At 45.9% G+C, this 18,701-nt stretch overlaps 1 protein-coding gene and 1 pseudogene across 4 annotated transcripts; one reads left to right on the top strand and one right to left on the bottom strand.

Annotated features, from left to right (window-relative positions):
• Window positions 1-2,272: 2,272 nt before the first annotated feature.
• On the bottom strand, window positions 2,273-15,697 carry LOC123815174 (prion protein). Of its 4 annotated transcripts, none has more exons than XM_045833386.1 (3): window positions 15,545-15,697; window positions 12,824-12,919; window positions 2,273-4,661 (listed from the first exon to the last, which is right to left on the bottom strand). In XM_045833386.1, exon 3 carries the CDS (start codon window positions 4,649-4,651, stop codon window positions 3,866-3,868), a length of 786 nt encoding a protein of 261 aa, XP_045689342.1. In that variant the 5' UTR covers window positions 4,652-4,661; window positions 12,824-12,919; window positions 15,545-15,697; the 3' UTR covers window positions 2,273-3,865. The 4 variants fall into 4 exon arrangements, with proteins under 4 accessions (XP_045689342.1, XP_045689343.1, XP_045689344.1 ...); XM_045833387.1 differs by having other exon boundaries at window positions 15,549-15,596; XM_045833388.1 differs by lacking the exon at window positions 15,545-15,697 and adding an exon at window positions 15,202-15,303.
• Window positions 8,904-9,298, top strand: LOC123814681 (annotated as a pseudogene).
• Window positions 15,698-18,701: the final 3,004 nt, after the last annotated feature.

The following is an 18,701-nucleotide window of genomic DNA, read 5'->3' as shown; positions in this document are numbered from 1 at the left end:
AAGAAACTGCAGGCCCATTAGCAGTCACTTCTCATTCCCCAATGTCCTCCAGCCCCTGGCAACCACGAATCTACTTCCTGTCTGTGTGGCCTAATCTGGGCACTCCATTTAAAGTGAATCATCCAATAGTTGCCTTTTTGTGTCTGGCTTCTTTCACTTAGCCTCATGTTTTCAAAGTCCATCCAAATTGTAACGTGGATCGGAACTTCACCCAGTCTCTTTATGCTCGAATTATACTGTCTGGTCTACACTCTTCACCGTGGAGGACACACATGCTTTTCCACTGGAGGCTGCAGTTTTATTATCACATGCTAGGAAATACTGAGTAAAATGCTTCTGTTGTCCAGCCCTGGATGGCGTGGCTCAGTGGACTGAGTACTGGCCTGTGAACCACAGGGTCGTGGGTTCTATTACCACTCAGAGCATGTGCCTGGATTGCCGGCTGGGTCCCTGGTTGGGGGCGTGTGAGAGGCAACCACACATTGATGTTTCTCTCCCTCTCTTCTCCTCTCTCTAGTTACTCTTCAAGTGATTATATCAAAATCAAGATGGTGGTTTCAGTGGGCATTTTCTGTAACTTGGATGAATGAACAGAGCCAAACAGCTGGTCCTCGTTTATTCATTGAGTTCATTCCTAGCATGTGCTGGGGGAGGTAGCAGCCGAAGCTAGTGGGTCTCAGAAGTGCCACAGTCACAATGGGCCTCGTCCATGGCTGGCAGTGAAAAATCTTGCTCCTAAAATTCTCAAGGCTAAGAATGATCTCTGACAGACTGTATGGGGTAGGGTGGGGATCTGGGCTTGGCTGGGCATGTAGTCATTCTCTTTTTCATTCATCAGAGGGCAAAATAAAAGGAGATTCAGACATGCAGGAGGACGGGAAGTAGGGCATTGGCTAGAACAAGAAAATACAGCCTCTTTCCTTGTTGGGTTCGTTCTCTGGTCTGTGTCTTGACAATGGGCTGGGCCATCTGGCACAGCTGGGAGGGTCTGAAATCTGTGGGGCTTTCCTTGTATGTTGGAGTTGGAGCTTTGGGAAGGTGAGCTGAGGCCACAGAGAAACCTGAGTGGACACATTCCATGTGTGGGCAGCTACTGTGAGCAGGGCGATGGGCATGCCTAGCATTCAGAAATTGGCAGCAATGGAGGATAGGAGCTCGCCAGCTTTCTGAAGCGCCCACAAAATTACAGCTAACACTCATCTTTGTTAATTAACTCAATCCGTATAACTCAAAGCCAGGTGTGTCTGCAGTCTGTGTGTAGGAAGCACATTATCGGGTTTAGGGTTTTAGATCTTCCTAAGTATGAGCCAAAATAAACAAACTTGCTTGATCAACACGCTCTTCACTTTGCACCAGCCAGGGCATGTGGTGGCTGGATTTCAGGTGCTGGACCCGCAATGCAAGCATTTCTGTTTGCTCCACCATGGGCACCGAGGTAGGCACACCTGACAGTCCTAAGTGGAGTGATGGGCAGTGGGTTAGCCTTTTGAGGACACAGAGTAATCCAGAGGATGGCATCCCTAGCATGGGAATCCTGACTGTGTATGTGGTTCCCCACCAGGCACGCAGTCGGGGGCGCCTCTGCACCGTGGTGGGAGCGACACTGCCGCCACATTTCTAGAAAGATGGTATTATGGGCTGAATTGTGTCCCCTCCAAGTTCTTATGTTGCAGTCCTAGTCCCCGATACCTCAGAGTGACTCTATTTGGAGATGAGGGCTTGAAGAGTTAAAGTTAAAATGAGGCTGTTGGGGTGGGCCTCAATCCAATCTGAATGGTGTTCTTATAAAAAGATTAGGACGTGGACACGTGCAGAGGGAAGAGACTGTGGGAAGACACGAGGGAGAGGAGAGGCCTCAGAAGAAACCAATCCTGCCAACACCTGACCTCGGACTGCAGGCCTCCAGTGAGGAAATAAAAGTCCGTTGTTCAAGCCGCCCAGCCTGTGGAACTCTGGCAGCCCTGACAAACTAAGAGATGGTATAATCAGCAAGGAGAACAATGAAAATGGGGTTCTTGAAGTTTCCCTGAAGTCACTGGGTCAAGTAAGGGTGCCTGAAAATCGACATCTTTGCCCAGTACAAAATTTAAGGTAATGACTCTGTGTTTATTGCTAGTTTTCAGAGAGAGGGGGAAGGAAGAAAGGGACAGATCTGCCAGGACGGTCAAGGGTCAAGGGGCCGCCCCAGCACCCTGGCGGCCTCCAGACTGGGGGTCCCGGCAGGAGGTGGGCCGTGCTCTAGTGGCCACAACGGCAGACTCCACAGAGGAGGGTCATCTCAGCTTCTGTTTAATTGTAGTTGGATATTAAACATTTACAAATTTTTTATACAACAAAACAAGTACATGCAAAGTTACAAATATAGAAAATATAAAGTACATGCATATTTCAAAGACCACTTTGGATCCTTATACAAAACTATTCAGTGCACATGGTATAAGCCTAAAGACCACACAGAAGGGTTTCCCACGTATTACGCATTTAGTACCTTACAAAAACAGATAGTGCCGCAGAGACCCCAGGTGTTAACTGCTCTAACCGAAATTTTGTTTGTCATGTGCACTATATATATATATATATGTTGGGTTTTTTTTACATTGAATACCCACACACATCCAAGCCAATCACATTGCAGAATAATAACAGAGATCTGCTAGGTGACAATATTGAACAATCCAAGGAGGAATTTTACCTATTTAAATAACAGAAACAGAATTTCTTTTTCCACTCTGAACAGATCATTTTTCTGTCATCTCCAGCCTAACATGTTCTTTTTTTTTTTATTATTCCCTATTCTTCCATTCAAAAGCCAATCACAGAGACAAAGGACTCAACCCAATTCTGGTTTGTGAGAATTATGAGATACTGTGAAGAAATGCAAGTGCGTCTTTGTGCATCAACCCTTTTCTTCATTGCATAACCTTCTGATACTGGTGTTTCTGCAGCTGCAGCTTCCTCTGTATTCAAATCTGATTTCACCCCATGTCAAAATCATTTTTACTTCCAGGTAAATGAACAAAGGAGATTTGTTCTGTGTCCAGAGGGTAATTTAATTTTTAACTGCTTTAAATATCTACAGTTTATGTTAATAAACAGAGGAATGCCAGGTGTGGGCACCACTCCCAAATGTTGGACAGTTTTAGCCCCAGAAGCCTCTCGTATTATGTTAGTTATGTTCATGCCCTATGAAACCATCCTCTGCTCAGAGGTCTAGTGTTGCCTGAATATTCACGCCTGATGCAACAGCTGCTGTGTGGCCTGTGCTGCGGAATGAAGAACACCGTCACATTCTCTGCAGACACAGGCACATGTTCTCCAGCAGGCCGAGCCTGGGCCCAAGAGCTGAGGATTCCTAATTTTGTTTTTTTGAATGAGTTATCCTTCCAAATTTGGCAGAAACGCTGTTTACACACGCAAATGCAGTCAGGTTTTCCTAAAACGAATGAGAAAACGTGTCCGCACTGCTAACAAAGTACTGCTAACTAAGATGGAGTGTTAGTGTGCTGAGCTCTCACAGAGCCAGGGGTAGGTAGGCAAAGGCATCTGAAGACTGTTTTGGGATTATTTAGTCTCAATCTGTTGCACTGGAGACAAAATAAGCCTAGATCATGGAATGATGATTCGCTGTGACCCCCTTACCAGCCTGGCACTTGCAATGGCCCATGAAGGACCCAATCAAATGGGCTTGACTACTTAGCCTGCCAGGCCTGCTCTGCATTTCCCTGTGGCTTCGGGGCCAAGTGGATTAGCCTACGGGTGACAAAGGGAGAAGCGAGAATGAGACACTGCCACTGAAGAGCTGCAGCTGGATGCCCCCTCCCCCAACCTGGTAAAAGACAAGGATGGTGGAAACAGAAAGCTGCCCTCATCCCACGACTAGGAAAATGAGGAAAGAGAGGAGGAGGATCACAGGAGGGGAGGAGAAGAGGATCACGCTCGCCCCTCTCTGGTAAGCCTGGTACTCTCTCTGGTACTGGATGGTGCACATCTCCTCCACTACACGCTCCATTATCTTGACGTCAGTCTCGGTGAAGTTCTCCCCCTTGGTGGTGGTGGTGACCGTGTGCTCCTTAACTGTGATGTTGACGCAGTCGCGCACGAAGTTGTTCTGGTTGCTGTATTGATCCACAGGCTTGTAGTACACTTGGTTGGGGAAACGGTTCATGTTTTCACGATAGTAACGGTCCTCATAGTCATTGCCAAAATGTATGAGGGGCCTGCTCATAGCACTCCCCAGCATATAGCCACCCAGGCCCCCCACCACAGCCCCAGCCGCCGCAGCTCCTGCCACATGCTTCATATTGGTTTTCGGCTTACTGGGCTTGCCACCATAGGGCTGTCCCCAGCCTCCGCCACCATGGGGCTGTCCCCAGCCTCCGCCACCGTGGGGCTGACCCCAGCCTCCGCCACCGTGGGGCTGACCCCAGCCTCCACCACCGTGGGGCTGACCCCAGCCGCCACCATGGGGCTGACCCCAGCCACCACCCTGGGGTGGGTAGCGGTTGCCGCCAGGACTTCCCTGTCCTGGGTATCGGCTGCCTCCGCTGCTGCCTCCTCCTCCAGGCTTTGGTCGCTTCTTGCAGAGGCCCACGTCACTCCATGTGGCCACAAAGAGAACCAGGATCCAGCCGCCTACATGGCTTTTCACCATGATGACTTATCTGCAAAATGAAGAAGGTGTCAGAGCACAATGTCTGTGTTGAAACCACCTAACTTGCTGCATAACAAATGAATGCAGAGCAGTGGCATCAGCACCTCAGTCAAAAATGCTCTTCACTCTGCACTTCTCCTTTGCAGCATTTACGACAGAAGTAGCTATTCAGTAAGGGGTGAACACAATGCTTCTTCACAAAGGACAAATTGACCTTAGGATAATTTCTGGCCGTTTCCCGGAAACTTGATAACGGTGCAATGCCAGCAACATTGCTTATGGTAAAAATAACCTGACTTATAAATTGCAGCCAGACTGGGAAAGCCTACAAACATTTGGTGGGTTTGCCATCAGTTTGGACTTTAGACCGGTGATCCTTGCACCCGGCACATCCACGTGGGGACCCTGGAAGCTGTGCCCATCAGGCTGTTATAAGGGACACTGGCTCGTGTGAGGCCTGGGACTTCTACAGCAAGGGGAACCTGTCACCCACTCGCATGAATCTCATGCCCTTAAACCTGAGCAATCACTGTGAAGCCTGGGGGTGGAGACATGTCGCCGGCTACTGGGTGGACCACAGTGACCCTGGTGTGGCATCCGTGGAAGTCTTGTGAGTCTAACGCCTAGTTAGGAAGGCTCCCAGGTGGGTGCTGCTGTAATGAAATAACTTTGCAAATAGTTGGTTTCTGTCTCTTCTCTATGAGAATGTAAGAAGGAAAGATGTCTCTTATTTGCTGCTATTTCTTTAGAGGCTAGGGCATGCTGGGCACAGAGATGGTACACAGTACATACTTGCTAAGTGAAGGAATGAATATCCCCTGAACATATCAGTGCCAGCAAGAATTTCCTCAAAGGAATACAAATTTTTTTGAAACAAAAAACATGCTGAATTTTGCAAGCCCACTTGTAAATTAATCTTTCTCTTTATAGATGAACAGACGGATGGAGCTGCTTAAAGTGGGGTAAGGATGGCTGTGTTCCTAAGATTTGCAGCCACTCATTGACTGAATGAGTTTTAGTTCTGCATGTAATGACTTATGAGTGACTTACTGTCTTCTAATTTTTGGTACAAAAGAAACGTGTGTTATAAAAAGGGCTTAGGAAAAAACAAACAACCCAAATATCCTCGATGATAATTTATGCCCCTTTCATATGTAGAATGTATATTCATTCATCCAATTAAAAATCTCACTTCAGACTAAAGATCTCACTTATTCTGCATGATCAGGTCCACAGTCGGAGCTCAAAAGCACATGGTAGAATGATTATTCCACAACTTCTACCCCAAGTGAAACCATATGCTCTAAATTATCATTAGGTGCCATAAAACCAAAAATGGCATATGCTGTAGTGCTGATGTTAATCTTTTCCCCAGCACTGTTTATCTTTAAGTAAAAGTGGCAGCAAGTACTAGAAAATTATTTTATATAACCTTCAGAGCTAAAGACTAATTGGATAATATTCTGAAGAAAAAGAAGGATGAAACAAATCAATTAATTAACATCCTGTGTATGTTTTTACTGTCATTGAAATGTCTTGGTGGCCGTAAGCAAATAAAAGTACATTTGACAGTTACAAGCCACGTTAAACAGCTCAGATCATGCCAGTTTAGGAGGCTTGGAGGCCCTTTGGGGGAGGGGTCAGAGGGTGCTGGGATACCGACCGCACCCACATCTCCGTCAGTCAGCCTTCTGCAGGCCCCTCCTCTGGTCCACTCTCCATTTGCTCAAGGCACCCAGTTCCTGGCCTCCACGCTGCTCACCCTTCTGCGCAACCACCCCAGGGAACTAAACTAGGGGATTATCACCCTCAGTCAGTACCTCCTAAGCGAAAGGGGTTCTGTGTCTACAACTATTTCATTCACTCAAATGAGCCAAATCCAGCCAACACCCTGGAGCTATTCTTGAATTTTCTCTTTTCACAGCACACATTGATTCTATCAACAAATCTTATCAGTCTATCTGGAAAACAAACCCTAAACCCGAAACCTGTCACATTTTCCAGCTCTACTATCCTGGCGGAAGTCTTCCAGATCTCTTCTGACTCCAGCCAGCTGGAGCCTTTCCGCAGCCTCCCACCAGCTTCCCTGCTCCTGGCCAGTGCGCTCCCCACTCAGCCGCCTGAGAGAGCCTTCCCATTGTCAGGCCCCACCACGCCACTCCTTCAAACTCAGGATAAAACCCAAAGTCCTGACCCTGCCAGGTAGGCCCCATGTGACCTTCCCACTGCTTCTCACACCTGGTGACCCTCCCCTACCTCAGGACCCTTGTCCCTGCTGTTCCCAGGGCCTGGAAGGCTCTTCCTCCAGTTCTCATATGGCTTCAGTCTGCTGTGACATCGCCTCAACAGGGGGTCCACCACACTCTACATAGATCAGCACTCCACCGTACCCCCTTACCCAGCAAGTAGGGTGCTACTTGACATCTATTATTTATTGTTTGCTTATGGTTCATCTCCTCCAGGACGGGAGTCTTGTTTCATGCACAGCAGTATCCCTAGTGCCTAGATGCAGTAACCAGCTCATAGGCTTGCAAAATAAATGCTGAATGAATGAAGGAGCATCAAAATATCTATGATAAAGCATAAGAAATAACCAAGCTATTGAATAGCTATCTACAGTGAACCATGTTTATAAACTTACAAAACATTCTTTTCTGCAATGGCCAACTCTCTACCATCTTCAACTCAAATACACATTTACTTCGCGTGCCAGCCAGGAATGGAGGTGTCACCTGACATGGTTGAGGCGGGAGACAGAGGCTGCAAGGGGAGTAACACTGAGTCTGGCATGGATCATGCCTTGTTCAAGGGTGTAAGAGTTACAGCTCAATAAGCTCAACTAGACAGATGAGCAGGTGATGACACCACATGGTAAAAGGGGCACATAGAGGAACTTGGTCCTCAGAGAGCCAGACACAGAAGGTGGGCGAGAGGTGGTGAGAGAGGACTGGCAGGTCTGGAGACCACAGGGGGTTTCATGGGAGTGAAACGTCAATGTGTGGGGGAGGTCACGTAATGAAGGGCCGCACGAACAAGGTGAGCAGCATCCTGACTGCCTGGGAGGGTTTATGCCTGTTGTTCCTGTGCTAATATTAATAGTGCCCCCTTTATGCTCAAGGGTGTCCCAGTTTAGATGTTAGGTTACATGGTCAGCCAAATTACAAGGCATGTCGAGTACTCTGAACTTGATCCTGAAGGCAGTGGGAAATCACTGAAAAGTTTGGGGTTTTCTTTCAGAAAGAGCATTGTGGAGAATGGACTGGAGATTTTGTGGGTGTGTGGTTGGAAGTACAGAAACTAGTTAGAAGGACACTACAGTGATCAAGGTAGAAGAAGGTGATGGCCCTGACCAGGGAATGAAGAGTAACAGATGGTTTGATTTAGAAGGTAGCTACCTTCTGGAGGGCTTGGTGTTTGACGTGGAAGGTGAGAGATGGGAAGAATTGAGTTTTCTGCACTGGGCAGCTGTGTGGACAGAGTGCAGAAGGTGGAACAGGTCTGGAGGAAGATTAATAAGGGGCTTGGCTTTGGCACTGCTGTTATCAAGCTACGTGTGGGGCAAGAGACACCAGGAGGCAGTGTGGTGAGTCTAGAGTTGAGGATGACCATGGACGAGAGACACAGGCAGCAGGGAACCAGAGCCACGGCATGTGCTGCTGGGTAGTACTTCAAAATTGACCACTGAATAAAGTTGGATAGAGTAGACTATTCTATATTTTATTATTTTCATACTATTGATACATTCATAGAATCCATTAAAACTAGATCATTTTAAAATCAGTTGAGAACAAAAGCAACATTTAATTATGAGGAGCCTTAAAAGTAACAACTACATTTAAAGTAGGGAATCATTTCTAAGGACAAGAGGGACCCAAAACTTAAATGAGACTTGGTGAATCTCTTTCTGTTTGTGATAAAATAAGGAAGATCTTATAGTGTTTAATCCAGACCTCTTACTCTACATGAGACCACCATGACTCAAAAAGGTCAACTGGCATATCCTTGATTCCAGCTTACTGCACACAACTTTGTTTTATGAATTAAAAATCTGTGTGAGATGGATTGCCTTTCTATTAAAATATATATTACAAACATTGACTTTAGAATGAACTCATTCAACAAATATTTATGGAGTAAGTACTATGTGCCAGATTTTAAAGAAATAGAACACTTGAATTGATCAATGAGCACAGAAACAATGGAGCTCTTTCCCTCCCTGTCTGCTTGAAGATTGGCTGCCGTCACGAACGACACAGGAACAATCCACACCAGGAAGTTCATGACCCACAGACCACTGCAGCGGAGACAAATGGTCACTGACGTCCTCGCCCTGGGAAGCCAACAGCACCCAAGGCGGAAATTCGGGGAAAACTAGCTGAAATGTGTAAGGCCACACCAGATGTCATCTTTGTGTTCGGGTTCAGAACCCATTTGGGTGGTGGCAACGCAACGGGCTTTGGCGTGATCTATGGTTCCTTGGATTACACAAAGAAAAAGGAACCCAAACACAGACGGGCAAGACATGACCTATGTGAGAAGACGAAGACCCCAAGGAAACAGAGGACGGAACGCCAGAGCAGAGTGGAGAGAGTCAGGGGGACCACGGAGGCCAGTGTCGGTGCTGGGAAGAGTGAGCTAGAGACCTGACAGGAGGAGTAGAGATTCTTCAGTGACTTCATCTGTGGTGACTGGGCAGATTTTTCATGAGAGGATGAATAAACTAAGAACTTTTATGTGTCAAAAAATGAAGAAAAATGTCAAAAATGACGTATGATTACTTATCGATTCATTCAATAACTATGTCTTTAGTGTTTTCTAAGGTTGTAGCACTGAGGAGCTGAGGACAGAATGGTGCATGAGATACTTAGCTTTGTGGATTCAAGGACCAAAAAGGGGATGTACCCGGAGCTGATGAGACAGAAGGCAGGTGGCCCGTAGGAACTGGAGCTGGTGAGGGCCGGCTCACAGGGCCTCGAGTGTAAGTTTCCACTTCATTCGGAATGCAGTGGGGAGCCATTAAAGGGCCTTAGGAAAGTAACATATTAGGGCTATTTTTAAAAAAAGATCACCCTGATTGTTGTGTAAAGATAAAAATCAGAGGCAAGAAAGGAAATGGTGAGATCACTTAGGACACAATTGAAGGAAGTCAGCCGTGTGGCCAGAATGGTGCTGAAACTGCTGAGGAGCTACAGATAAATGATTTTGCAGATATGTATTTTGCAGAAAGAACCAATTAAGACTTGCTGAGAGAGTGGATGGAGGAGTGCGAGTTAGCCAGGTTTGTGGCTTTTGTGACCAGGCCCATGGTGGCAATGCCATCTACCAAAGTGTGGGAAACTGGTGGAGGGCCATGCTGGGGAGAGAAAACCAAGAGGTTTGGTTCGGACACATTTAATTTTGCTACATCTATGAGACGCTGTGGGAGTGCCAATTCAGGCAATTGTTAAAAGAATCTGGAACTTAGTGTAGATACACATTTGGGCATCTTCACCTGTTAATAGCCCAGGGGGTAAAGGTCAAGATTAAAACCCTAGTATTTCAAGTGTAGGGCTCTTGCTCCTAGTCACCCAGCCTCTAGAAATATGGGTGTCAAAATCCAAAAGAGAATACTACCAAACTGATTTCAACATTTTAGTAAAAGAAGAATACACTGTGACCAATAAGGCTTATTTAAGGGATACAAGGGTGGTTCAAAATCAGGAAATCTATTAATAGGTTAAGGGAAAAAATAAGATTCTCTGCAGATGCTGAAAAGTTTTCAATTAAAATCAATATCCATTCTGATTTTTCAGGTTGAAGCTGTTAAGATAATTTCTACAGAATTAGAAGGCAGTCCCTTTTCATCCTCAAGAATCTCTGCCACAAATGTCTAGGCCACACCCTATCTTAATTCAAAAAGGACAGGCATCTCATTACTGTAGTGAACAGGACAAGAATGGAAGCTATCACCTTATTACAGTTATGGAATTCTAACCAGGCGTGACTTTCTACCTGGAACACCAACCAAAAACATCTCCCAGCACATAAGTGAGCTCACCAGGGTGGCAGTTTTTGAAACCAATATATAACAAAACAGTCCCCAGATTAATCGGAATTAGAAGATTTAGCATGGGAAAAATCATTCTACTCATAATGGCAATAAAAAATTAAGAATATCTAGGAATTAACCTAAAAATAAGTAGTACCTATATGAGGGATGCGATAAAATTTTAAGGAGGGACATAAAGGAAGACTGGAAAAAAGAGAAAGACGTGCAACATCTTTGGCTGGGAAAACCAACGCCACGAGATACCTATTCATTTCCAAATAATCCATAAAGCCCACACAGTTTTAGTCAGGATTCTAAGGGGATTTCAAAGAGCATGAGGAAATAACACTCGAAGCTAAGCCTGAAGAAACTTGAATGGGAAGAAAATCTAGGGCACAGCTGGCATGCCAGGCACTAGAATGCATGACAAAGCTACAACAGATAAGATCGTGTGGCACTGGCAAATGGGCAGGATGGGAGAGCAGTGGAAATACAGAAAGTGCAAAAAGGTCCATGAATTACCCTAATCACCCTATTCCCATGTATACATGGGGACTGAGTCAGAGCTGGTAGAAACTTGCCTGATGGTTGTATGCTAGGGGCTAAATTTCTGATACTCAGAACACGTTACAACTGGAAACTTAATTAAATTGGGAAGCAGCACCAAACAGCCCCTAACACTCCTCACCTCCCTGAGGAAATTTCCTGAGCTAAGTAGAATTCATTTGTAGTACAGTAGTGCCCCTTTTTCCGTGAGGAATACATTCCCAGACCCCTAGTGGATGCTTTAAACCTTGGATAGTACCGAACACTATATATACTACTTTTTTCTATACATACATACCTATGGTAAGGTTTAATTTATAAATTAGGCACAGTAAGAGATTAATAACTAATAACAAACTAGAACAATTATAATAATATATTGCAGTAAAAGTTATATGAATGTGGTCTCTCTTTTCTCTCAAGAAGCCTTTTTGTACTGTATTAACCCTTGTGATGGGAGCCGATGCAATGCCCATGTGGCAAGATGAAATGAGGTGCTCAGAATGGTGTCAATTTGAAACCGAGGAACTGTTTATTGCTGGGATTTTCCATTTAATATTTTCAGACTGAGGTTGACCACCAGTAACTGAAACTGCAGAAAGCACAACCGCAGTGAATAAGAATGAACGACTGCATTTATCCATTCTTTTTTTTAGGTCACGGCCCTATACAGAATCTGACACAAGCTATACAAAATTGTGCACAACAGTCTGGGGAGATGGGTTTTCACTGCTACTCTGAGTCCTAGCTCTGGGAACAGGATGAAGGGCCCCCAGCCTGATCAACCCTCAGAATTACTGAAAGAGTTTTTAAAAAGCAACAGTGCTGGAGCCTCTCCCAGACAGCAGCCTGGAAGTGTCTCGTGATGGGACTTGGGAATTTATGATAACACTTCCCAGGGACTAGCGCTCCTACCTGGGCTTCAGAGCTCGGTCCTCAGAGGCCCAGCACTTAACGACATTATAATGCTTTTCCTAAAAGGGCACACGTACCTCCCTTGATGTGATCACACAATACTGAGAGTAATTAGTAGAATACAAGGAGAAAAAAGATGAACAAATTGAGAAAACAATTCTGCCACTGTAAGACTGCTACACACACTATTCACTAAAGGATGACATTATAACTCCGCCGTCAACACCTGATTAGACACAGGCATGTCCTGAATGTTTAATATGCAGACGTTCACAGCTGATACGGTTGCCTTGGAAGAGGAAATAGGATATGAAAAGGGAGAATGGAATAGGTAAGTTAAAACTGCAGCTTAGAAAAACCTTCCCCTCATCAACACCTTTTGTCAGTTGGTTGAAAGTCACCTTCCATGTTAATTTGGTGCAGAAATGTATGTTATTATTTTATTATATTTTTAAATGGTTGCTTTGTTATATAATGCAGCATGATTCTAGAGAAAACTGTGGCCCTTTCTCTGCAAAATCAAGCTGATTTTTCTAGAAAGGATGATGCCATAGGTGTGAGGTACACATACAGGCCTCCAGACCAGGCACTTGTGATCACAGCCTTTCCAGACTTGTACTTTCTGAGACCATTGAAGGATTTTCAACCATCACAAGACCTAAGAGATTCCAGAGGGTACATACGTCTGTTGTGGCTCAGCTAAGCTGGATTTGTGCCTCCAGGAAGACAACGCTTCAGCTTGGTTGAAATTGTTCAGTTTTCAAATATATTCAGGAATCCTTAAAAACAAGAAGAAAAAAAAAACTAGACTTGATAAATAAATCTAAGATATGATTCCTTAAAATAAAAGCTCAATGTATAAGTTTCTAAGCCACTAATAAATCTATTCCAGAACAAAAAGAGAAATATTTGAAAAAAGCAGTGAGGTCAACTAAAAAAAGCAGACGTGACATTGAGCGTGCTCTCTTTCAAACTGAGTCTATCTCACTTAAAAAATGACCTTCTTTAGAAAAGTAATGCATCAACAAAAAGAAAATGAAAATCACCTATAATTTCTATTAAAACTTCCTTGGTTTTGTTTTTCCTTTCAGATTTGTCACATATGCATTCATTATGAGTAAGCAGACACAGTTTTGTAACCGGCATTTGGACCTGTCTTTTTCCCCATGTATCGCAGGCTCTAAATCATGACTTTCGATGATAACATAAGGTCCTTTCAGTTAATTTGCCATGATTTCTTAGCTACTGCTCTGCTATTATACATTCAGGATGTTTCCCAGTTGGTTCTGATTTTAGGGCATTCTGCCCCAAATATGTACCTGTATAAGCCTCTTTTTTTTTTTTTTCTTGTTTGCAAGTAGATTCCTAGGAATGGGATTTCTGGGTCACGGCTTTAACTTCCTATTTGTGGTCTGATTGCTTTACAAAAAGTCTATACTGACTCCCCACTGCACAACACGCCCAGTGGTGGGAGGGGGGAGGTGATTAGGAAAAAAATACATTGGTATATATACCAATGGTCAATTTTACATAAATGGTTCAAGTTAGTCTTTAACAAAATCTGGAAGTAGGTGTCATTTCCTCTTATTTTATGAATGGACAAAAGGATGAAAAAACTAGGTAACCGGTCCAAGGTCACAAAGTTAGTTGCGAGATATCTTTCTAATCCCAAAAACCTGCCACCTCCCTAGATAACTGGATTATGCAAATTTTAGGGGCTGCTGTTATCATTATTGTTGTTTACAGATGCAAAATGATAATCCAGACTTGCTTTAATTTGTATTTTATTCTGTAAATGACTCATCATTTCACCATTTATCTATTATAATCTTGACATTTTCCTTTCACAAATATGAAAAACTTGTGTTAGGTATGAATAATACTCAGATCACACCATAGCTCTGCTTTCTTTCCTTTTCCAGTTTAGTTCTTCATTGTAAGAGCTCCTCAGTGTCTGTGTAGGTAAAAATGTTCCTTTTCACTGATTTTTTTTTTCTTCAAATCTGAGCCAGTTCATTTTTCCAGAAGTCTGATATTTTCATTCAGTTTTCTGTTTCTACTTTTTCTGATAATTTGATCTATAAAAATCTTTAATCCTATTTACGTGGGCCTTTTCTCAAGGAAAGGGAAACCTCAAATACAAGGAGGGTAACCTTGATCTGGACCGTGAACTTGCATTGTGTTGTGTATGAAGCTGAAAATGAGGAAACGAAAAAATAGAAAGCAGTGGCTTTGGGATGGTTAGGGCAGATATGACGGCGGTGGGTTTACAATGAAAATAATCTGTTTGCTGTAGCTACCGCAAAGAGTAAATGGAAAAAAACAACAAAAAAGCAGTAATGTCACCTTCCTCTCCACTGTTCAATAAACAAACGTGAAGGCACCTCCCGCACAGGTGGAGAAGAATGGTTGTCCGAAGGGGGCCGCCCGGCCCGGATCCCCTCCCTCGGAGTTCCCCAGATAATCGAGTTCTCTCCTTTCAGAGGATCACGAAAGAAGTGAAAAAGCGTAGGCTGCGGGTCTGCCACACCTGGGGCACGCAGGAAACGCTCTGTCCTGAGGGCCTGGACCTCCCGGGTCCGCGAATGAAGGGGCAGGGACGACCCAAGACCCCTCCCCGCTGAGGCCCAAAGCCTGTGCAGGCTGTCTGGAGGCTGCCAGAGCCCCTTGGGCCGTGGCCTCCCCGGGGACCGCCCTGGCCCGGAGAAGGGCGGGCGGGGCCATCTCTTCCGAAGAGCTCGGAGGCTGCAGGGTGCCCCATCCCCCAATCCGCGCACCCCCTGAGAATCTGGAAGAGCTGGGCCTGGCCAAGGACCGTCCCTGTCCGCTTCCAGGCCTCTACTCGATGGCTCTTAGGAGCGGCCGACTGGCGCTGAGCCAGGAGTCCCGTGGCCCCCAGCGCCTCTCCTTGGTTGTCCTCGCGCAGCGCCCCAGCGAAGCCCGCTGCTCCCCGCATCGGGTTCCCCCGCCACGTTAGCGCGGGGTGATCGTCCCCATTCCCCGCCCCGCAGCCTCTCTACCCCCGAGACTCACCCATCCCGCTCCCACCGCGGACACACACCTGGGTGTTTGGGGTCATGGGAGCGGTCAGACTCCTCCGTACCACCAACATCCCTCCGGAGGGGGCTCGGCCAGCTCCCCCCAATTCCCGCCCCATTCCGAATAAAAGGAGCATCCATAGCCAGAAAGGCACAGCCCAGCTGCGTCATCGGAAGACCAAAGAGCACACCGGCAGGCCCGACGCGCCCAGAGGCCGCCGTGAAGACCCCTTCCCACTGTCAAGGTCGGCCTCCGCGTGCCGGGTTCTCAGTCTCTCACTCCGCCGCGCGCCCGCGCACCCCCAGCTGTCAGGACCCCCGCCCTGGACCCGTGCTAGTTGTTCAAAGGGCGACAAGGCTGTTTACCTGCCTCTTTTGGAGAAGCTCGCAGCGCGGCGGCTGTCAGCGACTGGCGCGGAGGGCCGGCGCGGCGCTGGGAGGAGGAGGAGGCGCCGGGGCTGGGAGAGGGGGCGGAGGCTCCGGAGGAGGTCGGCGGGCGGACCAATGGACCAATCACCGGCCGGCCTCGCGCACACCCTGCCCGGCAGGCGCTTTACTGGGAAGGTGCTTCTCCGCCAAACTGGGACAGGGTATCTGAGTCACGGGGGAAAAAATGAGTTGAGGTTTGCGTGAATATATATGTCAGCTGATACCTCTCTCGGTGTCATCACTCCCTGACGTTGCTCATTGACGGTAAACATCATCTTTAAAGGGAAATTCCGCCCAAAGACCCAACTCCCCTGTTACATAAGGGAATACTCGAGAAAATAGAACGGTAAGGAAAGAGAAAGCAATTTCTGGAACTTTGGTCACCAGAAATTTCTGAAGAGGAAAAAAATTTTGCTACCCTGGATTGAGACGAATATTTATCATGTAAATCATTAAAATCAAAGGTCTAGGGAGGACTCCCTTGTTCCTTCATTTATTCAGTTTCTGCTCCTTATGCAGAAAAGGCGATTTAGATTATGATATTCACGAATGAGAAAAAATGCACTCCGCTTGACAAGTCTATTCTGTACATTACAGAATGGCATGTTCTTGCTCATTATTCCTGCTAAGGAATTAGAGTTTTGTCTCATGTAAAGGATGGCCAGGGAGATGTGATAGGACAGGTGGTAGGGTTTGAGGGACCACATAAATTGTTATCCAAATTGAGGTGCTTTTGAGCATGAAAGGGGCACCAAAATTAAGCCAAGTCAAAGGGCATAAACCCGCACTGCCCTAGGAAAAATGAGATGGCTAGTCCTCTCATGAAGGGCAAAAGTTTCCAACAATCTTGTCAGAAAAGACGTTTAAGAATATCAAGACACCCATTGGAAATGGTATTTGGATTAAGCATTTGTGTCCTGGAGCCATCACTCAAGTGGGAGGTGACAAGTGGTGAGGGTGGGGAGAAGCCAGGAGAATTGTACAGAGTAAAAGAAACAGATGTGGGTGATATTTATGAATGTGGGTGGAGCCCTGGGAAGGCAAAATGTGTGGTCTGGCAACAGGGCCACTGGCAGGAGATGACACAATAACAGATAACTACATAGTGGCCACTTAGAAATGAGCATGGGGCAGCAATGCCGGCCTGTTTTCTAGCCATTAGTGTTACATAATGATTATGTTGATGGTACTTTTAGAATCTTACCTTCTTTCCTCAGAGATGGCTTATTGGGAGGTGAAATGGAGGCCGTGTAGCATCTGACTCTGGAGCTGGAGTGGGTGACTAGATCAGACTGGATAAGGGGCTGGCTCCACCCCCCGCCCCCCCCCCCCGGAGGGGCTCTGTAAAACTTGATTAGAAGATGCCAAACTCAACATTTATCAAAAGAATCCCGTGTCTACTGGCTGAATGCTTTGCTTCCTCCACCCCTCTGCCCCCACCAGGAAAAGGCTCAAGGGGCAGAGGATTTCAAAAACTCGGGGATGAAGGAACAAGAAGCAATAGTCTTTGTCCTATTTTGGCTATTACTGCTATGTAGCAACTAACCCAAAACAGCCAACATTTTATTAAGCCTGTGGATTGTATAGGCCAGGGAGTCAGGCACAGCGGGGACTCGACTCTGCCCCATGACGTCTGTAGACTCAAAATCTCAGGGGACTTGATAGCTGAGGGTTGGAATCACTTGGAGTCTCTTTCACGTGCATGACTGATGCCTGGACTTGAGGATTAGCTGTCCTGATCAGAATGCCTCCACATGGCTTCTCCATGCAGCCTGGCTTTCTCCTGCATGGCTATCTCAGGTTTGATAGATTTCTTACATGGGTTATTAGGACTCCAAGTGTGAGTTTCAGCAGTCAAAATGGAAGTTACATTGCCACTTCCCACCTAGTCTGAGAACTCATATAACCTTACTTTTGCTATATGCTATTGAGTAAAGTAGACATGTGACCATCCAGGTATGGGGCAGTGGGACATAAATTGCATCTCTCAGTGGGAGGAGTACCAGAGAACTTGTGGCCATAGTTTTTGAAAGACTTAAAAGGAGGGAGAAAGAGAGGGAGAGAAACATCAATGCGCAAGAGAAACATCAATCTGTTGCCTCTTGTATGCAGCCCAATGAGGGACTGGCCTACCTCCCAGACATCTACCCTGACCAGGAATCGACCCTGTGACCTTTCACTTTGCAGGACAATGCCCAACCAACTGAGCTACACAGATCAGGACGAATTTGTGGCTACTTTTTAAAAAACTGCCAAACTAGGGTTAGTGGTCTGGCCTATAGATTCTTAGGGGCTTTCATTGACCTTATGGACAGTGTCAGGGTGGGCAGCCCTGCAAGAGGGAGCTTTTGCAAATGTCCTTACATCATTCCTTATCCCACCCCTGCATACAAGTGCCTCTCTTTTCACCACAATCACCATATCCCGGAATAAACAAGGAAGGCCATATTCTGGACTACTGGAGTCGGGCTGGGGGTTTGTCCTCTGGGGTCTATCTGGTGACCTTGGGGTCCCCTGCTATGCTGAACTTTAAAACACCATCAAGTCACCTTAGTTTTTTCAAAGATTTTATTTATTTATTTTTAAAGAAAGAAACATCTATTGGCTGCCTCTAGCATGTCCACAACTGTAGACCTTGCCCGCAACCCAGGCATGTGCCCTGACCAGGAATACAACCAGTGACCTTTCAGTTTGATGGATGACATCCAACCCACTGAGCCACACCAGTCAGGGCATCGAGTCATTCTTTGGAAGACTCCCGTCATACCCTCTGTGTCCTGGCTCAGAGTTATTTGTCAACGTTATTTAGAACCTCCTCAGCCAATATGGAGAAACTAAAGAAGTCAAATTCTAAATTTATCTTACAAAAGGAGAATCATTTTATTCAACAAATAATTTATTGAGCACCTAATATGAATTAGATAGTTTAGTCTATGACCCCAGATATCAGAAGGAATACAGGAAGCCACAATGAAAGTGACCAAGTCATGAGGTCCTAACAGCCTAGGACAAGGGGTTTAGATTTTAATTAAATGTAATAGGAAGCTCTTGAAGCTTTAAGCAGGGGAGTGATGTGACCTGGTTTGCACACCAC

The sequence above is a fragment of the Phyllostomus hastatus genome, unplaced genomic scaffold (genome assembly GCF_019186645.2).
Source record: "Phyllostomus hastatus isolate PE091 unplaced genomic scaffold, TTU_PhHast_1.1 phas_contig_17, whole genome shotgun sequence".
Taxonomy (NCBI): Eukaryota; Metazoa; Chordata; class Mammalia; order Chiroptera; family Phyllostomidae; genus Phyllostomus; species Phyllostomus hastatus.
Note: the sequence above shows the minus strand (reverse complement) of the source record. Positions and strands in the feature narration are given on the sequence as shown.

What these genes read in the sequence shown, in the direction of transcription:
- LOC123815174 (XM_045833386.1), bottom strand. Translation starts at nt 4,651, where the DNA reads ATGGTGAAAAGCCATGTAGGCGGCTGGATCCTGGTTCTCTTTGTGGCC.